At 37.2% G+C, this 21,660-nt stretch overlaps 1 protein-coding gene across 1 annotated transcript in view; it reads right to left on the reverse strand.

Annotated features, from left to right (window-relative positions):
* Nucleotides 1-16,116: 16,116 nt before the first annotated feature.
* The window catches only part of st8sia1 (ST8 alpha-N-acetyl-neuraminide alpha-2,8-sialyltransferase 1), a 48,595-nt gene continuing 43,051 nt past the window's right edge, over nt 16,117-21,660 (reverse strand). Inside the window, exon 5 of the mRNA XM_088923800.1 lies at nt 16,117-21,531. Coding sequence (XP_088779926.1) covers nt 21,057-21,531 — 475 coding nt within the window. The 3' untranslated portion in view covers nt 16,117-21,056. The remainder of the gene's footprint in view (nt 21,532-21,660) is intronic.

The raw sequence follows: 21,660 nt of genomic DNA on the forward strand, positions 1-21,660 counted from the left end.
ATCTCACTTAAATATAAAGACTTTAAAGTTACAGTAATTAAAAATAAATATAATATAATGCTTTATGTCAATTGTTCTCTATAATATATCTGTTATAGTGTAATAGATTATGAGAAATGAATTGAAGAGAGATTAAATATTGTAAATACTGTACCGAACAGAGAAAAAAATCTTGAACATAGATTTTTAAACTCGGTATGTGTTCTAAACTAATATACAGTATGTAGAGAGAAACTTTGTTCTGAATCAGTAGTACTGTGAACATATAGAAAAACATATGCACATAATCTACACACTATATACTGGGGCGTCTTTGTTAGTTACAAACAACAGAAATGTCAATAATGAAAATGCAATCGACTAGTTTACTAGTAAAGTGCTATTTACTTCTCTATTTGCATGGGAAAGCAAGCTGTTTCAGCCTGACTGGAAATATTAACAAAGGATGACAAATACTGCCCAGCCCCAATCACCAGTTCACCAATGCATGACCAATCGTCTTATTCCAAAATTCCAATGCTGCTTCACATTATATACTGAAACAACTTTGCTCCACTCCAGGATCTGGAAACAGTCAGTCAAGATTTGAGTCAAAGAGTTGAATGCTGCAGCTCCCACGATACTGTTATTACACACATTAAAGCCCGGTCATAATAATTTCAGTACCAGTGATTCAAAATCACAAGAAAAGGACAAGTGGTGGTTGCTGGGGAAACTGTTCTCAGAATCACTGCCAGGTAGATATGAATCAAGGACCTTAAGTCAAAAATAGTATGCTGTGTCGCTGAAGTTGCAATGGATAATATTGACTAAAGAGTAGACAGGCTCAAAGGCTGGTTAAGACCCAGTTCTTGCTGTCCATGTTGAGACAAATAACATTACCATCAACAAAACACTTTTCATGCAAAACAAGGTTTTTGAAAGAAACTGGAGAGCAGGACCACATCAGTCCAGAAATCTTCCCAGGAGTCCCACCTTCAACTTGCAAAGGTGAACAACTGCAAATGTTCATCCATATTAATCCATAAACACAGAATACAGAGGAAAAAAAGAGTGGAAGAAGCCTTTTGTCTCAAAAATATGTTCGATGGCAGTGCGATATTTTACAAAAGATTATACATTTGAAGGAAATGATGGGTCAAAATAAAAAGTTGATCCAAAATTGTATTATTTTAAATCATTTTCAAAACCAAAAAACTCAAATCAAAATCAAAGTAGTAAAAATACTTGACAACACATTTTATTGAAATTATTTTAACATCTTTGTAAAATGCAAATAAAATGACTTAGAAAAAGTAAAAACTAAACATCGATGTTTTTTCAAAAAGGGGGGGAGAAATACAATGTCTTTTTGTTTGTGTCTCTTAATGGTTAGGTGGGCTTGTTTACTAAATTCTATTAACATAATTCACCAAAAATACTGGGTAGTATTTTTGAAATGGCGACGTGCATCTCCTTCTCAAAATTGACTCTTTCCCAGCCTCACAAAGGCAGGAAATTGCAAAGGGAAGCAGAATTCACAGAGCTCTGTTGCTTATTCCTTGGTACTACAATAGTATGAGGTTTTTTGCATTGTGCTACTTGGTACGCAACTTTGCATGATGAAAGAAGAACTTTGCTGAGGACTGTAGTTTGGTTAGAAATAGCAGCTTTCTGTTCATTCATTTAACTTGCGTGAAAAATACTCACGAGGCTTACGTATCGAACTACTGTGAACAGTTTCCAAATGACGTTTCAATTTACTGGGGAGTGAAGTGGGACATGTATATATCTCACTTATCCAGCATCAGAGTATCACCACTTAAGCACATTGTGAGAGGTGTTGATGGGGTCTGTTAATTTAGCCTCAAACAAAAGTTACACTAAGATGCCATAAAGCTGACTTGCTTTAGCAGCCCCAGTGGCTTAACACTACATAATAAAAGACAGGAACGACCCACAAAAAGGACAAAGCAGACCAATGTCTGCTACAGATCAAAGGACAGAACCTAGAGCAAGACAGAGTAGGACAAGTAGTAATTACATATCAAAGAACAGGACAAGCTCTCAGATTGTGAAATAAACTTTCTTCTGACTGTATATAAGAGCTGGGAAACCCTTGCAGTTTGTTCTGTGGGGCAGACCCGGCGAGCGTTGTTGGACTTATTGAGCTCAATAAAACTCAATAAGTTTTATTATTGTGTGTTATTGTTTTATTATTACTGTTTCCTGCTCCTCTGATGAAGAATTTCCCACAACAGGGAGCATGCTCTCAGCAGCATTCTGTCCACAATTGTACACGTAAAACCGAAATTCAAGAAACTGTCGTCATACTTTCTGTATTTGTGTTTCCGTTTCTCTTTAGAACTAGGCTTCGTGTCATGTTTTTTACTCATACTGTATTTAAAAACCTCTCAATTGCAATTGTGTAACAAAAAACTCACAAAATGACCCACTCATAGAAACATTAAACACCGAGGCCGTGGTTAACTGGTACTGTATGCTGCTTACAGACTGCTGAGGTAGCACGCGTCTTGTACAATCTGTGTGCACGAACAGCGGGTTTTGCTCGTAATAAAATTTTTCTTTTTCTGCCTATACCTGAGACACCCCTGACCAATAATGACGCCTCCCCTAGGTAGTGTGATGTACAGTTTGGAATCACTGTGGTAAAACTTTCATGCACCATCTAATGGCACAAATAATAAAAAGTAAGAAACAACAGTACAAAACAAAGTGGAGAATGGCGAATATTGACTAATTTATTTTTTATCTCAAGGGCCTGTAAAAGCTGGCTGGCAGGCCGTAGTTTGCCCACAGGTGGTCTAGCATGTCGCTGACAGCAGAAATCTCTCCTCCTAATTTGTCTTACTCACAACAGCACTTGGACAGGTTGGCCGGGAGCCAGAGGACGCCGATTGGATGTTGCCGCAACAGAGGCTGCCAGCTGGTCTTTTGTTTCCATGCCCCGGGAAATACGAATCCATATCTGGATAAGTGACCCAATATTCTACATTGCATCTCGAGAATTCAATTGTTACCTCAACACAAGTTGATATCAATTTAATTCATTTGAGTAATGTATTTACTTTTGAGTAGCTAATGTAGAATTCATATTCATGAGACTGATTAACGAAATAGTATAGCAGAATGGTATACTGAAGTATATTCTTTGTATCTCTTTGTGTTTTGCATCCATTTGTGATTATATACAGTACCTTGCATTTTGATAACCCTCATAGTAAGATCTGCCATCTGTATCCAGGCAGACTGTTATGTTTTATATGCACAACTTATGTATACATTGCTACATTGCCACCGCCTGAAGAGTTGAGCATCCCGCCGATCCCAAACTGTCCCTCCAGGCTGCACATGCAAGGCAGACTGCTCTGCGGACTCCTCCTGCTAGCCTCTTTGTCTGGGCCAGGGACCTCCGTCTGGGCAGGCTCTCCGGCCAGGACCCTCCACCTGAACAGGCTTTCCATCCAGGCCAGGACCCTCTGTCTGGGCAGGCTCTCCGTCTGGGCAGGCCCTCTATCTCGGCATCGGCTCTCTCCCTGCGTGCTGGGCCTCTGACCATGTCGCTCCATGCCGCTTCTGACACCAATGTAACAACCGCGGGCTTCGGACAGAATGGACCAGGCATAGGACTCAGGGAATGGGGTTGAACAACACATTTATTAACTCAAACCGGGGAAAGGTACACACACAGGGACAGGGGTTACATGCTGCACCTACACTAACACACACACATGAAGGGAAGAGACAGTCTCCCAGCCACCGTCCCACTATATACAGTCCCATAGTCCCGCTCCCAGGTGCTGTTCTCAGCCTGCCTTGCGTGCACATGGCTAAAGTGCTCCGTGTGGTGCTACAGTATTAATAAATGTATCTCATGTATTGAATCCATGTGTGTGCGTTGCTGATTGATTGATTTTCTAATAGCCATAAAAGAATCACCTTGTGGTTACTGCTACAATTAATAAATTGTCCCAGTAAATTCACAAAACCCCTACAGGATAAATGTTTATACCCACATTTTCAAAGTATTAGGATCAAATACATGAGATAGAAGTTACTCCATTATCATGAAGATAGAAGTTACTCTATAATGTACTGTAGTTAGAATCACGGAGACATAGAATAATACAATGCCAGTGGATACACAGTGTTTAAGGAAAGCAAGATGGATGTAAGAGGCGGAGGTCTAGCATTATACTGTACATCAAAACTAATATCCATGTATCAAGGTTCTCATGAACTACTGTATATGAGTTCAACTTTAAAAAAGCATTGAAAAGACATAGCACTAGGTGCATGCTACAGACCACTTAATGCAGATATCAATTATTCAATTTCTGCAATTAAATCAGGAATATATGTATAAAAGAAGAAGTGGTTATCATGTGAGATTTAGATTCTAGTCAAATAGATTGAGAAAAACCAAATAGTATCACTAGTAAATGAAATAGTATCATTGATATCGTAGACAATTGCTCTGGTAATCTATCAAAGTACTGTATCTAATAGAGGATTTGGGTGCATTGGAAAACAAGTGAGTGAACTATTAGGCAACTGTGATTACCGTTTTATTGTGACCAAAATAATCGGATACTTCGAGTGTAAAAAATAATTTTAAGGCTTTTTACAATGTAGAATTTTTTTACGTAAACATTTTTTCAAATAGTCATACAGTATGGAGTTCAAACCAGAAGTTCAGGAGAATGGTTAGATCCTAATCTTGCCTACTTTCACTCTCCTGTGAATATAGCTTACACCCGTGACAGACTGAACTACTAAAATGCAGCTTCCTTGGAACGTATAGTTTGCTCCCAGTCAACATGGGATGCTCAGTCTCCACAATAAATGATACATAATACTGTGCCCCATGATGCTTAACGAAAAAAGTGATGTGATGCCAAGATAACACAGAAGAGGTTATTCTGCCACAACGCAGCCTTGTCTTAATAGACACCTATGTTTTAGAAATGAGGATTTACTGATAAACGTTTAAAAATAGTTTTTACTGTATTGTTTCTGTATATCATGGAACTTAAGTACACAATTTTTGAAGCATTATAATTCGTGGCTCAATCTCTTCTGTAATATTTTAAAATATATACTGTACTTTAAATCAACAACTCATAACTCATGCAGTCAGAAGCATCAACAATTGACCTCTAGCTGCACAAAAGCAGGACTGTTCCACTGTTAAGGGAATAAAAAATTACTATGTAAATTATTTTAGTGATGAGTTGGAAAGGAAATATTCTTCAGATGTATTGTATTGTTGCTGATTTTATTCTTTCTCGAAAAAGACAGAAAAGGGTCTTCACAACACAATAAAGAGCCAAACACAATCAACAAATTTAATTTGACTCTGAAGTCAAAGCAAAGTAAGTGCAGCTGGCGATTACATCATACAGAATCCTTTGTTCTTGCTTGCGCCTAATAATGAGCTGTCACATTGACACCTGGGTGTATGTTGGAATTCAGAGGACCTCAAGCACTGGCTTAATGTAACTAGTGTTATTTAATACTTAATGGATATGCAAGAGGGAGATTCCTTTGTTTTCATATGTAGACTTTAATATTGTGGAAGCATTTATTCATTTAATGCTGTGCTAATATTTTTCTTTTTTATTTCAAATGTGGCTTCTGTACTGTTTGCCAGTTCAAAACAGATTACAGAATGTAGTGACATAAATTACAGTTAAGACTGGGTCATCTGTCATCTGAGATAACTGTAAATCTCAGTGTCTCCATTCTTTAAGCCTCAGGCAAATTAAATTTTTTTATTAATAATTTGTCTAGGTATCTTGGGGTACATCTTCATTTAACATATACTGTACTAAAGGTCCTAAAGGTTATTGAGGCTAAGGGGGGTGCCACAAGTTACTGAATCAATTGGGGTGCAGTTGCTTTTTGCACAAAGGGATTGGATGCTGGCTGATATTTTAAAATAAATAATGACAAAGTAGAAATGTTGTGTGTTGTCAAATGATTATTTTTATCTCCTTTTAGCACTTTGTGAGGACTAGATGAAAGGCAAATGTCTAAATATGTTAAACCACAAAAGCATAGGGGTATCTACTTAGTTTAAAACCACACTGTAGGGTATGTAGAAACACATTGTTGCCTTGTACTTTATAATTAGTTTATTTAGATATGTCAAGAAACACACAAACTAGCAAAATCTCACATCCTGTAAGGGAAAAAAATATTCCTCTTCCATGTATTGCTAGAAAAATGCAAACTTCTCTTAGCTGCCACACTCACTGCAACACCATTTCTAATCTGTGCTAATGGTCATTTGTATGTTAAAATAAATAATAATGTTCAGCCTTATCAAAAATGGAAATAACTTGCCAATGATAAATTCCCATTACTCTTATGTTGTGCACAATGTTCACTACTGTTTTTGCAGAGGCCGGATAAAGCCGTAGTTTTCACACCTCTGTACCAAGAGCTATAATATTCTTCATCTGAAGTTGGAAACACAGATCACTTTCAAAGGAATAACTGGTCTTATGCGTATAAAATTATATCAATGCCTTTAGGCAACTGTTTAGTGGCTGCGGACACAAAATGTGAGGTCATGTATGTAGCCTAAGAAGCCATTTTCTGGCTCTTTCCCACACACCATTCTCATCATTAACTCTTCTTGCTTCAGAAATTGACTCAGCTATTGTATATTGCAATATATTTTCAGATACCATCTCACTGAAAACTGCATCATAACCATTTTCATTTACAGTATCCGTCTACCTTAAAAGGGTGTAAATGTATTAACTCCATCATGGTCCCAGAAACTGAGAGTTCTAAACCTGACCTCAAAAACATGTCTCTCAACTGATAACTTCAAAAGTTCAAGTCAATCAGTTGAAAGCAGAAATACCAGTAGTCTGTGATTGTGTGACTGAAATCAATGCTTGTCATTGGGGTCTCACTACCATATCTAGTAATGTAGAAGGCATTATAACATCTAACTTAGTGTACAGTAGATTGCCACCACTACGGCAGCTTGTCTCATGGCCTGTACCATTGAACAATTAACTAAGGGCAATGCTGATGTCACATCATCAGACAGAGAGTATTATTAGCCATGGTATCACTTGTTTGGATAAGATTTTCCTTCTTTAGATACAAGAGAAATGTTCTAGGAGTCCATCTCTGGTACTGCCCTACAATGGTAAAAAACAAATGTTTTGCAGTTATTTCTCTAGGTGGCTCCAAAATTTGTTTGGTTGAAATACTGGGCCCCCTGCTATGCAGTTTTTCCCTCTGCAATTCATCGTGTTTCTCCTTGATCATCAACATGACTTTCATTTACATGGTGAGCCGTACTATTTTTTTTGGCATATTATTTTCATAACTACTGTATGTCCACACTAAACAGAGGTACAGTACAAGTTTCAGAATTCTCTGATTGTATTTCTGATACTGTATGTAAAGCAGTATGAAGCAAAATACTGTATCTTCTATGTTTATTTTGATAAGACTGAGGCTATATTATTAGATTCCATCTATCAATTTTAGTTCTGTAACCTTGATAATTGATAACTGTGCCTGAGATCTGATACAAAACAAAGACTCTGGCACTGATATTCAATCCCAAATTCATATTTGAACCTCATGTACAGAATATCGTAGGCTTTGTTTTTTCCATCTGAGAAATATTGTCAGGGTGTTCTTCAGTGGTATCTTTAGCTGAAAGACTGATTCATGTGTTTTTTTTCTGGACTGTAATGCCCTACTGAAGTCTCTAAAACTACAATTAACAAGTTACTTATGTTAAGAATTTGACTGGTAATATCTGGATTAGGTTGTACACAAATTATCTTCTTGGTGTCCTTGCACAGTTATTCCTCTCTGTTATGGGTTCGGTAACAGGGACCGAACCAGTGAGTGAACCCACTTGCAGGAGCAAACAAAACCAAGTCGTAATCCGAAAGCAAACCGTAATCGTAGGAACGAGCCGAGTGTCCAGGGGAAGCCAGAAATCCGAAGGGGACCGAGTACCGAAGCCGAAACGAGATCCGAGGTCGTAGTCCGTAGAGCAATCCGAGAATCCAGGGGTAGCCAGTAATCCAAAACAGAGCGAAAGTAACCAATCCAAGCCGAGATCCGAAAAGCCGAAGTCCAAAGGGAAAAACCGCAAACCGAAAGCCAAGAAGAACACAGAGTAGGAGATGCGCAACCAAGAAGCTCGAAAGGGAAAACCAATACTGAGCAACGAGGTAGGGAAGGACAGGTGTATAAGTAGGATGAGACGGGGGTGTGGTGGTGAATGCGAAAACTGATAGGTGAACTGATGGATAGGGGCTACGCCTACTTCTGCCTCCTCCGTTGCCGAGAGGCAGGGATCGTAACACTCTCTCAAGGAGATTTAAATAAAAGTTACCTCCCACCACATGTCTTTTGCTTTGCTGATTCTGCTTTGTCATGTGTTCTCAATTTTTGACTACACTGTTTAGGTGACAGGGCCTTTTGCTTCTTTGCCTCACAGCTCTGGAACTTCATTTTAAAGAACCAGGGACTACAATGGGCGCTTTAAAGCAAGGCTTAATTACAAATGACCTTTTTGACTTTTCTGTGATTGTTTTATCTTCAGATTTTATTTTTATTTTCCTAGCTTTGAAATTCTATTTTTATTTTGTCTAATATGCTTTTCATGAATTGTAAACACCTTGAGATGATTGCTTCATTAAGTAAAGTTTATTGCTGTTTTGTAAAAAAGACATTTATTTTGCAAAAGTGTTCACCTATGCATTACACTCTACTTTGTTTTCCTTGGGAGGCTGTGGACTGCCATTTTTTTGGTACAAAAATCTCTTCTCTTTGATCTTAAATCCTCATGATCATACTTCTAGGGTAGTGAAGCCTAATAAAGAAGTCAGGGAAAGCCATCTGTATAGAGGGTTAGAGACTGGTGCCTTTTAAATGCTTTATGTGTTATTTTTTAACTTAAAGCGTGTGTACAGTAAAGAGCTGGACACCATTAACATCATTATTACAGTAGCTCCTATCATCTCCATTCTTGGAGAGAGAGGCATGGAGAAGAATGACTGAACTTGTCCTTTGTGTCACGCTCTCACATAACCAGTCACATAATTCTGATAAATGCTGGAGCATTCCCATGACCTCAGTCAATCTCACACCAGCCCAAACCAATTCCCAAAAATGACAGCACACAATCTAATCATCCTATCACGTCTCTCGCTTCACACTGCACCTTCTATTTAAACCTCCTCAACCCGCACTTCACTGCTTGGTATTAAAGTTAAACAGTCTACTGTTTTCCTGGGCTCTTCACCCTCGAAACGTTTTTGTGAACCCTCTCTTCAAGCCTGGATAACAACACTGCCTGCCTACCCGACTCCAACTTTGTTTTGGCCTATTGGATTTGTTTGTTACCCAACCTGCATAGGGTTCTTCACACCAATCATGACACTCTGGGGCTCAATGCTCACTAGCTTCTGAACTTATCAGGATTTCAGCATGAAAACTGGTGCTTGACATTACTTTTTCATTTGCTTCTGTAAAGAGTTACAGACAGGCATTGACTCAGTTACTGGTTTTGACTCATGAAAGGTTCCCAAAAATGTATCCATAGCATTTTTTTACTGATTTTGCTAAATGACACTCTCCATTTTACAAAACATGTTAAACAAGTTAATAAACAGGTAAGCACTATAATAACATTATTGTACAGTTAATGTATATATTCATATATTCATCAACAGATGATACCCCAGCAGTGTGATTGACAGGGCCCTTGCCCGAGCCAAAAACACCCCCCGGACCATCAACCCGATCAGGAACTCCCGCCGTAACAACCGCATTCCTTTGGTGCTTCCTTACCACCCTAACACAGTTCCTATCCCCAGGACCATTAACCACAACTTTTCCATCCTACAGAATGATCCCTCCATTGGGGCCCTCTTTTCTGATCGCCCTATCATCTCATATCGCCGACCACCTAATCTGCGTAACCTCCTTGTTCACAGCTCCCTTGACCGCCCTCAACAACCATCCACACCAGGCACTTTCCCTTGCAACAGAGCTCGCTGTATCACCTGCAAGTACACATTCACCATCACACTCATTCAAGGCCCCTCAGGACAATTCCGGATCACCCAGACAGCATCTTGTACCTCCAGCAACCTTATTTACTGTATCTCTTGCAGTAAATGCCCAGCCATCTACATTGGAGAAACAGAAAGGAGACTCGGAGACCGCTTCAGAGAACACGTCAGGGCTGTGAAGATTATAGATCTATCCAAGCCCATTGTTTCTCATTTCACCTCTGACGGCCACGACCACTCTAATCTCTCCGTCTGTGTTCTCAAAGACGGTTTTCCGAACTCATACATCAGAAAGACCACCGAAACCAAAATTATTCTGCAGCTAGGATCACACATTCTCCCTTCTCTTAACGACAGACTACTGTTCTTTTAAATTTTCTCCATTCATTGGAAGTTTCATTTCACACCTCTCTGCACCCATTCTGACTTCACACCTCTTGGGATTCTGTCCCCTGCTCCCGCCTCTCACTCCTCCTCCCTCCCAACCTTTGTTCTCCCGCTACTTTACCTTTGCCTACTGCCCTGTCTCTCTCACACCTGAAGAAGGCTCCACGGCCGAAACGTTGTGTTCTCTTTCTTCTTTTTTTCAGCATGGAATAAACCTATTACTTGTTCCTTTGCAGCCTACGCATGCTGACGCAGCTAACCACCTGAACTACTACCAGTTAATGTATTGCTTAATATAATAAGAGAAGAATCATTGCATTGGACCAGGTCGTGTGATTTTAGAACAACCCTGCCTCCATCCCCTACCTCAGAAGTGCCTATTTCTGTAATTTAATCATGATAGTGATTCTGAAATAGAAAGCATACAATTCAACATGCAAATTGAATTGATCTTGAGCATTAAAAAATTTTACTCTAACCTGTAAAAAACCACAATGGATTACATAAGTCTTACCTGATAGAAAATATCTCTACAGCGATAAATGTTAACATATAGTTGTAACAAAGCGTTCTTTCAGGACCCTATGCAGAGAACACGATCCGGGGGGGAAGTAAAAAAAACACGGGGGAAAAGGCATGCAAGGGGCTGGAAGGAAAACAGGGGGGTGTGTCCTTGGTGCACTGGTGTTCAGGGGAGGTGTGGCTGAGGCAAACAGTCCAAAGGAGTACGAGGCAAATCCAAGAGAGGCTATAGTCCAAGTCTTGGTGATCCATCCTGACGAAGACAAACAAAGTTAAAAGCCGGAGCGGGATCCGGCGGAGGGACGGGGGAATAAAAGGGGGGTCACAGGACCAGACGCTCCCTAATCCCGGACTCAGAAGGTCAGGACACCGTGATGAAGCCTGTGCAGTCGAGTCGCTCCTGGACTCGAGGGTAGGCGGGCTTCCGGGCGTCCATCTTCCAAAGCTGAACCCAGATTGGCAGGAACGCCTGGCTTTAATAGGACAGGGGGCAGGAACTGGAGGCAGGTGCAGGAGATCAGTTGAAAACAAAGAAGGGCTAGAGTGTCCTTCAGAGGAGGGGTTTATGAGCGTGATAATAGTGGCCAGGAAGAAACTATAAGGAAGAACTGACCATACAGCATATAATTAGTTTAACTTATTAAATATATTGCATTTCTCCAGAAAAGTCACTGCAGAGGTAATGTAGCTGTGTATACAGTAACATTGTGTATTCAAAGACCAAGACCCCATTTCCACTCTGAGTGCTGGGCCAAGTGTTAACTGACGTTTGTGATCTTAACTGAGTTAATTGAACACACTACTATAACATAGCAACTTACCCAAAAACAACATTAGAATAGACATTAATACTTTAATTGTCACTGCTGCATAAACCAAAAGATTTCCTTGTGATCTTAAGAATACATGATAAATTTGAACGGCACACACAGCTGTAGTGTGTATTTTGTTTTAAATGTAAGTTTCAATATTTAAATAAACTTTCTTCAGTTTGTAAAGCACACACAAAAAAAAACAGATACAATTATTTTATACAGATTTTTATTGATAGCACACCCTGGACAATTGACAGAAAACCTAAAGGTAACCAGTACATTTTTGGAAGTCATATTTAAAGGTGAAGCTATCAACATTTTACTACCAGTTATATACTCTAACTACAATACTTATCTAAATATGCTGGCCTACCTAACTGACTAGCTAAGTCTTTGCCAAGTTAAGGGGCTTCAAGCTGTATTGCACAGAATTAGATGAGTAATTTTCACAAGTGTGAAATGGTATGATAACAGTCTTCAATTAAGAGTTGTAATACTGTGAGAGTTGCTTTTTTGAGCAAATGGAATACGTTTTGTATCAAAATGTATGGTTATGTAGATACAATAGACTGGTTTTTAGTATGTTTAACACTGGTTGTGAAGATGGCATAAAAGTGGTGGTTTTTAGGGTACTGTACATTATATTAATGATTGTGTAATTTGGTGTAATTTACTCACTTCTTAAATTACATGAATGTTGCTATTTATCTTGCAGTTTTTTTCAGTATTTAGGGACTATTACAGTTGAAAAGTCATTTTAATATCACATTAACATTCTAAAATATGAACAAGAAAATAATTTTTCAATGGTTTTGAGGAGAGTCTTCAATCAACTTAAGTAACTCCAGTGTTTACAAATTTCGTTATTGATGCACACTCAGAGGAATTGGACATCTGCTTTACGTAAAACATTTTCATTCACCCAGAAATCATATCTGCACAGCATCCAGCAACATACAGCATTACATGACTTCATTCTAAGCCACTTACATACATGAAACCGAAATACCCGTATACTTACACATCTGGTCAGCAAAGGAGTTTGTAGTAGCACTTACTAGTTTCAATGAGAAAATAATATTTCAAAGTATTTCTTAAAATAAAAGTATACGAAATTATTTAAAATATTGTCAGCAGATTACGTCCTTTTTTTACCTTCTTTAATTCTTAAAGCAATAAATAAATTCAGAATTCTTAAGGGAATAAAAAAACATTGTAAAATATGTTTGTAAAGGTTATGCTGTTTTTCTTTACCTACTGAATCTTTTATTTATGGATTTAAAGACTGTCCTGCATTAACACACTATTGAACTATTGAACATTTTTTATAGTTAGCAGACCCACCTATGAGTTAATTAACAGAGCCACTAATAACAAATTAACTAAAATAGCTAATAGAGGCATAAATGAAAACCTATACTGCAGAAAACCCTGTAAAGCTAAAGTACTCTCTGAGAATTAACATAGTCTGATGTTAAAAATGATTCTCACAAGCAGTTCTTAAAACTGCTAAATAACTGCAACAATACTCTTCACAGAATTTTTATATCTGGTCTACTGAGGCATTACTTGTATTGTTTATTTTTAATTTAACTTAGCATGACACAAAACAAAAGCATTACATATAGTTAGAAATGGCCTGCCATCTGTTAGGTAGGCATAGCGGTGTGCCACACTAAATCTGTACCCCATCTGACAAACACCTTCACCAGCGCATCACTTTAGATTCTATCAGAAGAACTAGTGGCAAGATGTTGATCAAGTCAACAGATGTAAATAGTGCATTTTAGTAGTCATCAACAATTATTGTAAAATAATATAGATACCGTGGCTTTCTATGCCAAAAATGACACAATACAATCAGTTCTTACAGTGTCGGCAGTTCAGTGTACAAAAAGTGTGACATGCATTATGCCCCGTACTTATAAAGCCACTGTTATATGAGAAAATGAGAAGCAGAATTAAGGTCACTCACAAGCTGGGGTCAGTGCTGCGGTCACTAAATAAGAACCATCTGATGTGCAATCTTTGAAATAGGTGACAACCTAAATTCTGAGGAGATAAAAAAGCTGGATGATGAGTAGATACGACTCTGTTGTGTTTTCCTGTTAGCATTTTATCGTAGCTCACCAACAAATGTTTTTCAGTAGTTACAAAGACTGAATGTAGAAACTAAATTACAATACTTATTCAGATTTTGAGTTTGTTAAATCAAGTCACATGCATCAGTCTAAAAGTATTATTCACATGCCATTATTAAAATCCCGTGATCACTTCCTGACCATGGACCCACTTTTTTTTTCCGAAGACATTCACATTTATTTACCTCATTGGGCATATACACAATGCAATAGCTATAATAATCCATCACAAACACTAGACTTGAAAAAATAAGACTCAGTCTAACAGTAATACAAAACACATTTTTTTCACTGAAAATCAGACAAAAAGCAATAGGCTTGAATTACAGATTCAAACAAAGTCTGCTAAAGTTTTTTACCTTTCCCAAAAATATCTATTACCTTCGATGACAATTCAATTTTGTTCAGTGGAGCCAGGTGAGATTAGTTTTTTTTAAGACACAGATAGCTTTTTAAAAAAGCTTTCTTTGTATTATCTGCCTTGATATACAGTATATACACACACTGTATACACATAAATCAGATATAGGCACGGTATTTGTTTTGCCCGGTGTATTACAATGTCTTTTTTCTATCAAATCTTGCAAATGTTTTTTTTTAATCACACCTGAAATGGATTTTTTTTCAAGTAAAACAATTCATCTAGTATCATTTTCCTTGCCAAATGTATTTTTTGGTATGAGCATGTTTGTTGAATTTATTCAACTGTTTATTTTAGTAAAAGGACTATCACACATATCTTGAGGTTATATGTCCCTGGCTCTAAACCTTCAAAGTTATATTCAGATTAACTACAACTGCAAAATCCACTGCTCTTAGACTTTCAAGGCTTTAATTTTTCTTTCATTCAACTCATCAGAGGGCACATTAAGAGGTCCTGCAAAACAGCTTGTTGTACAGTATCCCTTGAGAGGCTTGCTTTCACATTTCTGTACACAGTTACATAACCATATTAAGAGCAAAAAATATTGTTCAAGAGCAAAATAAGATTTGGCACATAACATACAGAATGGTTACAGTGAAGATTCTGAAGGTCGGGGACCGTTTGAGGAAAGAGCTAGGAAAACCTCAAATGGTATTCAAGGGCATTCAGATTAGTGCAAGGAATGATTTATATAAAACCTTGCAGCTTTCTATAGCACACTGTAAAACAAGTAAAGGACAACGGGCCACTGCTATGCAATACTTAGTGACGCTGATAATTTTATTAGGGAATGGGGTTACAGATAACCCCCTTTTGGACATGAGGTAGTTTCTTTTTAAACAAAAACGTCCATCAGCTTATTGTTGTTTTCATTTTCCAGGTAAAGGCAGGTAACAGCTCTTTTAGGTGCCCTGCTTTTAAAGTGTGGTAATATTTTAGACCTTTACGATTTAAAAAAAGTTTTTTATAAAAAACATTACTCATGAATACTGTAAAAAATATAGTTTTAGAAACTACAAATTACTTAAGACTTCTCTGAAAAAAATAAACTCATAATTTTGAAAATACACTTATAAATCTACAGATTTATAGATTTTGAGAAAAGGAATAAAACCCTCAGAATTGCTTCAAAAAGCAGAAAGACAAAAACACTTAAGAAGCTTCTGAAGTTGAGAGACAAAATATTTTCTAGTTATACAAATGAAAAAATAAAGGCAAAAGATAGATCTAACTGTACAAAAACTGATTTTATTTCAAATGGCATTACACATGTTGTTAATAGGAAAATAATCTGATTTATCTCATTTCAATCATGGTATCACAAAATGATTTGTTTATATAATTCAGATAAAGACTATAGTAATGCTTTATATTCAAGAAACTCTTCCTGAATGTTTTTTTAAAAAGCCACATCAAGCACTCCAAACAGAATGTTAGCCATGCTCATACCCAATCCGAGTTTCTGAAAATAATAATGCACTTTATCTCAAGAGACTAGACATATTTAAAGGTGCAGAATTAGTTCTTCCGTGCTCCAGTTCTATGAGTTCATTTGCCAATTTTAGTTATTAAAATACTGTACTACACATTACTTCATAACCTTACAAAAAAATCAAATTAAAACCGGGTATACTAAGGCACGCCCTATACCTAAAGAATATCCCCAAATATCACCTGGGGAAATAACCTAGGTTGAATGTTAATATAACCTAGTAACCTAGTTAATATAGTAATCTGGGTTTTCCAGATTTGGGATAGGATTTTTCAATTTTTTTCCCTTTTGCCTTATAGATGTGAAATACTTCACTTTAAAACATTGTATCTTAATTTCTATATATTCCTGAAGGGAAGTCTGTTTGATTAAAGTTATTAAATTGCCTCTATAAAAGACAGTACTTGTGATTTGACAGATATTACTTGCAGTAAAAAGAAATCTTTCCGGTACTTGCACTTGCACTGCACTGGTATGATAAAGCACTCAAAATCAATATTAATCTAATAAAAATATATAAGGTACTAAGACAAAGGTTATACAACTCTTTTCTTTTAAATATGTTATTTTACTGATCCTGAAACACTTGATGTTGTATTCTTTTTGCTTTTACTTCAAGAATCACCTTGAGAGCTACTAACGAAAGTTTTCTAGATGAGCCAAATTACCTCCCCTCATTTGCAACCCTCCTTCTGTTTTATGCTGTTATTCACCAAAAATCCCTTCATTTTTAACTTGCTTTTGTTTTTGTGAGACCTAGAGAGAGTGCTACAGATTGAACGACAACATCTGTAATTAATCATTATAGATATAAACAATGTAGTAACATTCTTATAATACTGTTTGACAAAATACAGAATAAAATACTTTCATTACTGAATGTACCTAAGCATTTAAGCATCAACCTAGAATCTGGATTCTTAACTATTTAGTGTTTGGCACTCTAGCCAATTAGTACATGAACTTATGAGGAAAAATCATGTTCCAAAACACATTACTGATGGCTTTTCCTACCACTTTCCTTACTGAGAGATTCTTTTTATTTATATAAATTTTTCTGACAGTTTCAGCATTGCCCTATGTATATCACAAAATCTTACTTTGATAAAAATTAACACTCACTTGCACGCTCTGCTCTCTGCTGTATAGTGAACAGACTCATAAAAGGAAAACTCATAGGTTACAGAGTCACTTTGGTGATAATTATGTTAACCATTAAATATTTGGTATGTAATGACAACTTAAAAGTGCATGTTTTCAGTCAAAAGCATACTGTATGTAGAAGGATGCTAATTGAAAGAAGTGAGCTTAGCACCTTACTGTCCATTGAAAATTCAGGTTATTCACCGCTCTGTCATGTCACTTTAGCTGCAGTATGCACTTTGCTGACCCATCTACATTAATCTTTCTATCTTAGGTACACTGGATTTACACGATGAACAAGATGTAGTGACACAGTGAATGAAAGAATGACAAACTGCAATAATTACACAAATGACATAAAAGCCACCTTTATGCTCAAACAATATTCCCTGAAAATTAAAAATGGTAATTATCATTTTATTGTGACTCAGTAAATTTATTTCTTACAGCTATTTGTAATGCTAATATGGCAAGCATTGTATTGCAAACTGTAGGCACTTATTCACAATTAAAAATTTGCTTTTATATTTGTATTAAACCATCTGTTTTAAGATGTGCATTGTATTAATGTTTGGGGGTCATATACTGTAGGCAACCGAATTGCTGTTGAATTTTTAGAGCTCATACAGCAATTTTCCAACTAACAGCTCCTTTACTATCTGAGCAGATCAGAACCCTAATCAAGCATTCTCTTTATGTCCTCCAATTTGGGTTTCCAACTGTCAATCAACTTAGCTTTATTGCTACAACCCCTTTTCAGAAACATACAGTGTAAAGCCCATCTGCCATGTTTCACACTGCATACTTCAAAATAACAAAAGAAGAGAAAGCATCAGTTGTAGGAGGGAGCGAAGCAGTTCTCACAGGGAAAACTGCAAGCCCACATACACATTGCATGTAAATGCTGCAGGGCAGCCCAGGACACAGGTCAACACAAATCTGCCCTGCTTGGGCAGAACTCCCCCAGATGTGTTCCAGCCTGGAGGCAATTGCAACAACAGTTAGCTAAGGACATAATCACTCCAGAAAAATAGTCAAATAAAAAATGAACTCTATTCAAAATCATGAATATTCATTATATTAAAAATACTCATTGATAATCTAAATCAAATGGCATTTTGTTGTTAGTTATGTTAAATATTTTATCAAGAATAAAAACAATAAAATGAGAAGTGATAAGTAAAATAAAAAGTACAGTTTCTCTACATGCAACTGATGGAAAATATGCACTTTTAAAAAGTCAAATTTGGCATAACAGTAATAATGATTTCCCTAAATCCCCAATTCTTTAATCTAAAAAAATTATGAAGACTATGGGTGGACTACGCATCAAGCTACTGCTATCATTTATGACAAAATGTAGGTTTTATTAATGCAGTTAGTCAGTGTCAGTGGCACATCCTGGTCTGGAGCTAGTAACCTCCTGGTTATAAAACATCTGACATTTTTGGATCAGTACACAGCAGAACAAACAAAACAAACTAAACATTTCCATCCAACCTGTTTCAAATGCTGCTCCCACACTGATATGTTAGGATTTAGCTGGATGAGTTTCTTGGAGAAATATGCTACTCAAAAGCACAGAACTAGCACTAAAGATCTTCTGTAAAGTTGCTGTGTAAAATAATTCTCTGTGCTTGGAGGAGTGGTTGCATATAATCTGCTGAAAGAGATACTCTCTTTCACAATGAAACAAAGCATTCTCAGAGAAATGGAGCCTAATGGCAACTGGGAATCCAAAGCTGTTCACTTGCACAGAGTAAAAGCTGTGGCTATAGAGGCAGCTGAACTAAGCAGAGCAGAGGGTAGGAAACCTAGAAAACATTGTTCACATCCACTTCACACATTACATGAGAAGGGTTTACTTGACATAGCTGCAGTTCCTATACTTTCCAGCAGCACTAGAAGGTATTACGTCCTGCACATGATTCATTTGGTTAAGTATTAAACACACTTTTTACAAAAACGTTACGACTCAATGCAACACTACAGTATTTCAATGTAGTGTTGAATTAAGTCATAAACATTTGTATAATATCTTCATTTTAGCAAGAAGCTGCGAAACTCTAGAAGAGCACTGGAATTTGTCTTCATTTCATGCCGCAGTACACTGTTGCCTGGTCTCTGTGAGCTCAAGAAAACCACAACAAACTATTTTATTAGCTTCAGGGATGGTTAGCAAACAAATGTTTTAATATAATGTAAATGAAATTTTTCTTAATTAACAGCAATCTGCAACACTTGAACAAAAAAGGCTGTTTACTGTTTAATAAGTTTAATGCTCAATTATTGTAGCATTTATGTTCAAGTAAATTTTCCCTATGAGCAGACAAAGTATCTGAAAACTAAAAAAGACAGTTACTTGTAGATGTGCTCTACAGGGAGACATCAATCCAGCCTTTTACTAACCTCTTTTAAACAATAAATTGTTGAGGGGAGCCGAGCTTATACTGGAAAGCAAAGGGTGCAAGATGGGGTACCCCCTCGATGAGACCCCAGTCTATCAGCGCACATAGACACAGCCACGCACACACTCAAATCAGGGACAATTTTTCCAGAAGCCAATTAACCTACCAGTATGTCTTTAGACTGTAGGAGTTTTATCAATATAAATAGCAAGAGCAATACCAGCAGACATGTCAAATGGAATTTAAAAACCTTATATTCTTGCCAAAATGCTCTATTAACCAATCATTAATCATAGATCTTCAACAGCCTAGTGTCCAGTATTCATGGAGTTTTAAACATAAACATGTGAGAGGAGGTCAAAACCTAATCTGCCCACTTTTTTTGCATCAGTCCCTCTTTGCCCCATCTTTGCAGCTCTTGCAGCTACTTCCCCTGACTTATTTATTATTTGAGGATAATATCCAGCAGCCCCATCCTTACAGATGTTAGCATTTAGCCAGACTAGTTACTCCAATAAAGCTCTTCTATGCCTCATTTCTGTCCTACATGGGGAGTGACCAGGCCAAAATATGTATTTCTCTGTAATGTTTATATTTTTGACTTCCATTCCTGGAGTACTTTATAGTGCAAAATTGCAACCTCTTTGTGTGTCATCCATTCAGGTTTTTGAGCCACACGTTATACTTTTAATATAACAGTAAACCATAATTAGGTTAAAGAACACTAAAATACACACACTAAGTATTGGAATGCAGTGCATTTAAAAAATCAGATATGTAGGGGAATGTTTGATTAAATCAAATGACTTTCTTCAGAACTCTTTTAGTCTCATGTGGCATTTCCTTCTCAGGGAAGAACTGTTATCCTTTGTAGAAAATCTACTGTATCTGGGAATAATAACATTTTTTTACAAGATAAAAGCAGTAACTTGACTTTATGCCAATATGAATGTTCCCTCCAGACTCAATTAATTAGTTCAGAAATATTTTCTTTCCTTAATAGGTTGTTTGATAAGTATATGGCAATGAGTTGTTATGCTGTTAAGCAACTGAACATCTTTGTTGCTTTTGTATATACAGTACATTTAACGGGAGTGTTTTTCATATTCTTAGTCCGTACATCAATCAATGTCCTGTTAGCAAAACAACTGATCTGATCTATTTTAACCCAAGAATATTTTTCAGAAGCCTGAAACCCTTTTCTTTGTGCTAAAATATTTTGAAATGCATAATTTCAGGTGTTTTAAGGTAGAGTACTACCTTACAGTAAGTGCACCTAGTTAGAATTAAGACTTTTTTATCTATTTATGATATTTAATTCAAGGAGTTTCAGCTCGGAACAATCCCAAACACCTTTCATATACTATAAGTACAGGAAATTCCAAGTAGTGTTTAGCAATTGTTTCCCCTCTTTAGTTTGTTTGCCTTCTGCCTTAGGCTAAATCCCCGCGCTGCTACGTAGAAAGACAACTCACTCTTTAATAAATTAATCACGAAGCTATGATCCCAGTTGTGGAAACTACCAGCCCTGTCAACGTAACACAAAGCAAGATGAGGATAGAAGATCCATGCAAATCCCAATTGCCTATGCCCTCAAAAGGGCTGCACAGGAAAGGCATGGGGTTTGGTGATATTCTCAGCTGGTAAGATAAACAAGCTATCCAGTTTCCTCTTCACACTGGCCAACACGCATACGCAACGTTCCAGTCTTGTGAAGAACCCAGAGCTGGAGAAACTCCTCTGGCATGGCGTGGAACCCAGAGAAAGGCAAAATGTTGTCATAGTAATGATGGCTTATAAATCTTTCATTCAGGTCCACAGAAAAAGGCCAGAAGCCATAAATAGTAACTTCATCGCATAGTCCCAGGGCCAGACTGACCAGGAACAGGCCAGTGGATAGACGTTTTGCATGGATCCCTCTGCTCTTCCAGAACTTGCCCACATTTTTCAAAAAGTCAGGGTTTGCAAAAACGACGGTCTGGTTGGCACCAATGTCAGACAGAGCATGATAGGCCCGGAAGGATGGGTCTGTCCCAGGCTTCATGGAGAAGGCAGGCATGTAGATGTAGCTGGAGCCATAGACCTTTACACTTTCCACGAACTTCTTCCTGGACCAGAGAAGATTCTGGAATCTGAAAAAACGCAACAGAAACATTAAAGCCTTATGTTTTTCCTTGAAAATATTTACAACACATTGAATGAATATCAGTAGTAATTAATTTATTTTATTTATACAGTATTTTTACAAATTAGTTAGAAAC

This window comes from Atractosteus spatula, chromosome 8, assembly GCF_055471065.1.
Source record: "Atractosteus spatula isolate fAtrSpa1 chromosome 8, fAtrSpa1.hap1, whole genome shotgun sequence".
NCBI classification, from domain to species: Eukaryota; Metazoa; Chordata; class Actinopteri; order Semionotiformes; family Lepisosteidae; genus Atractosteus; species Atractosteus spatula.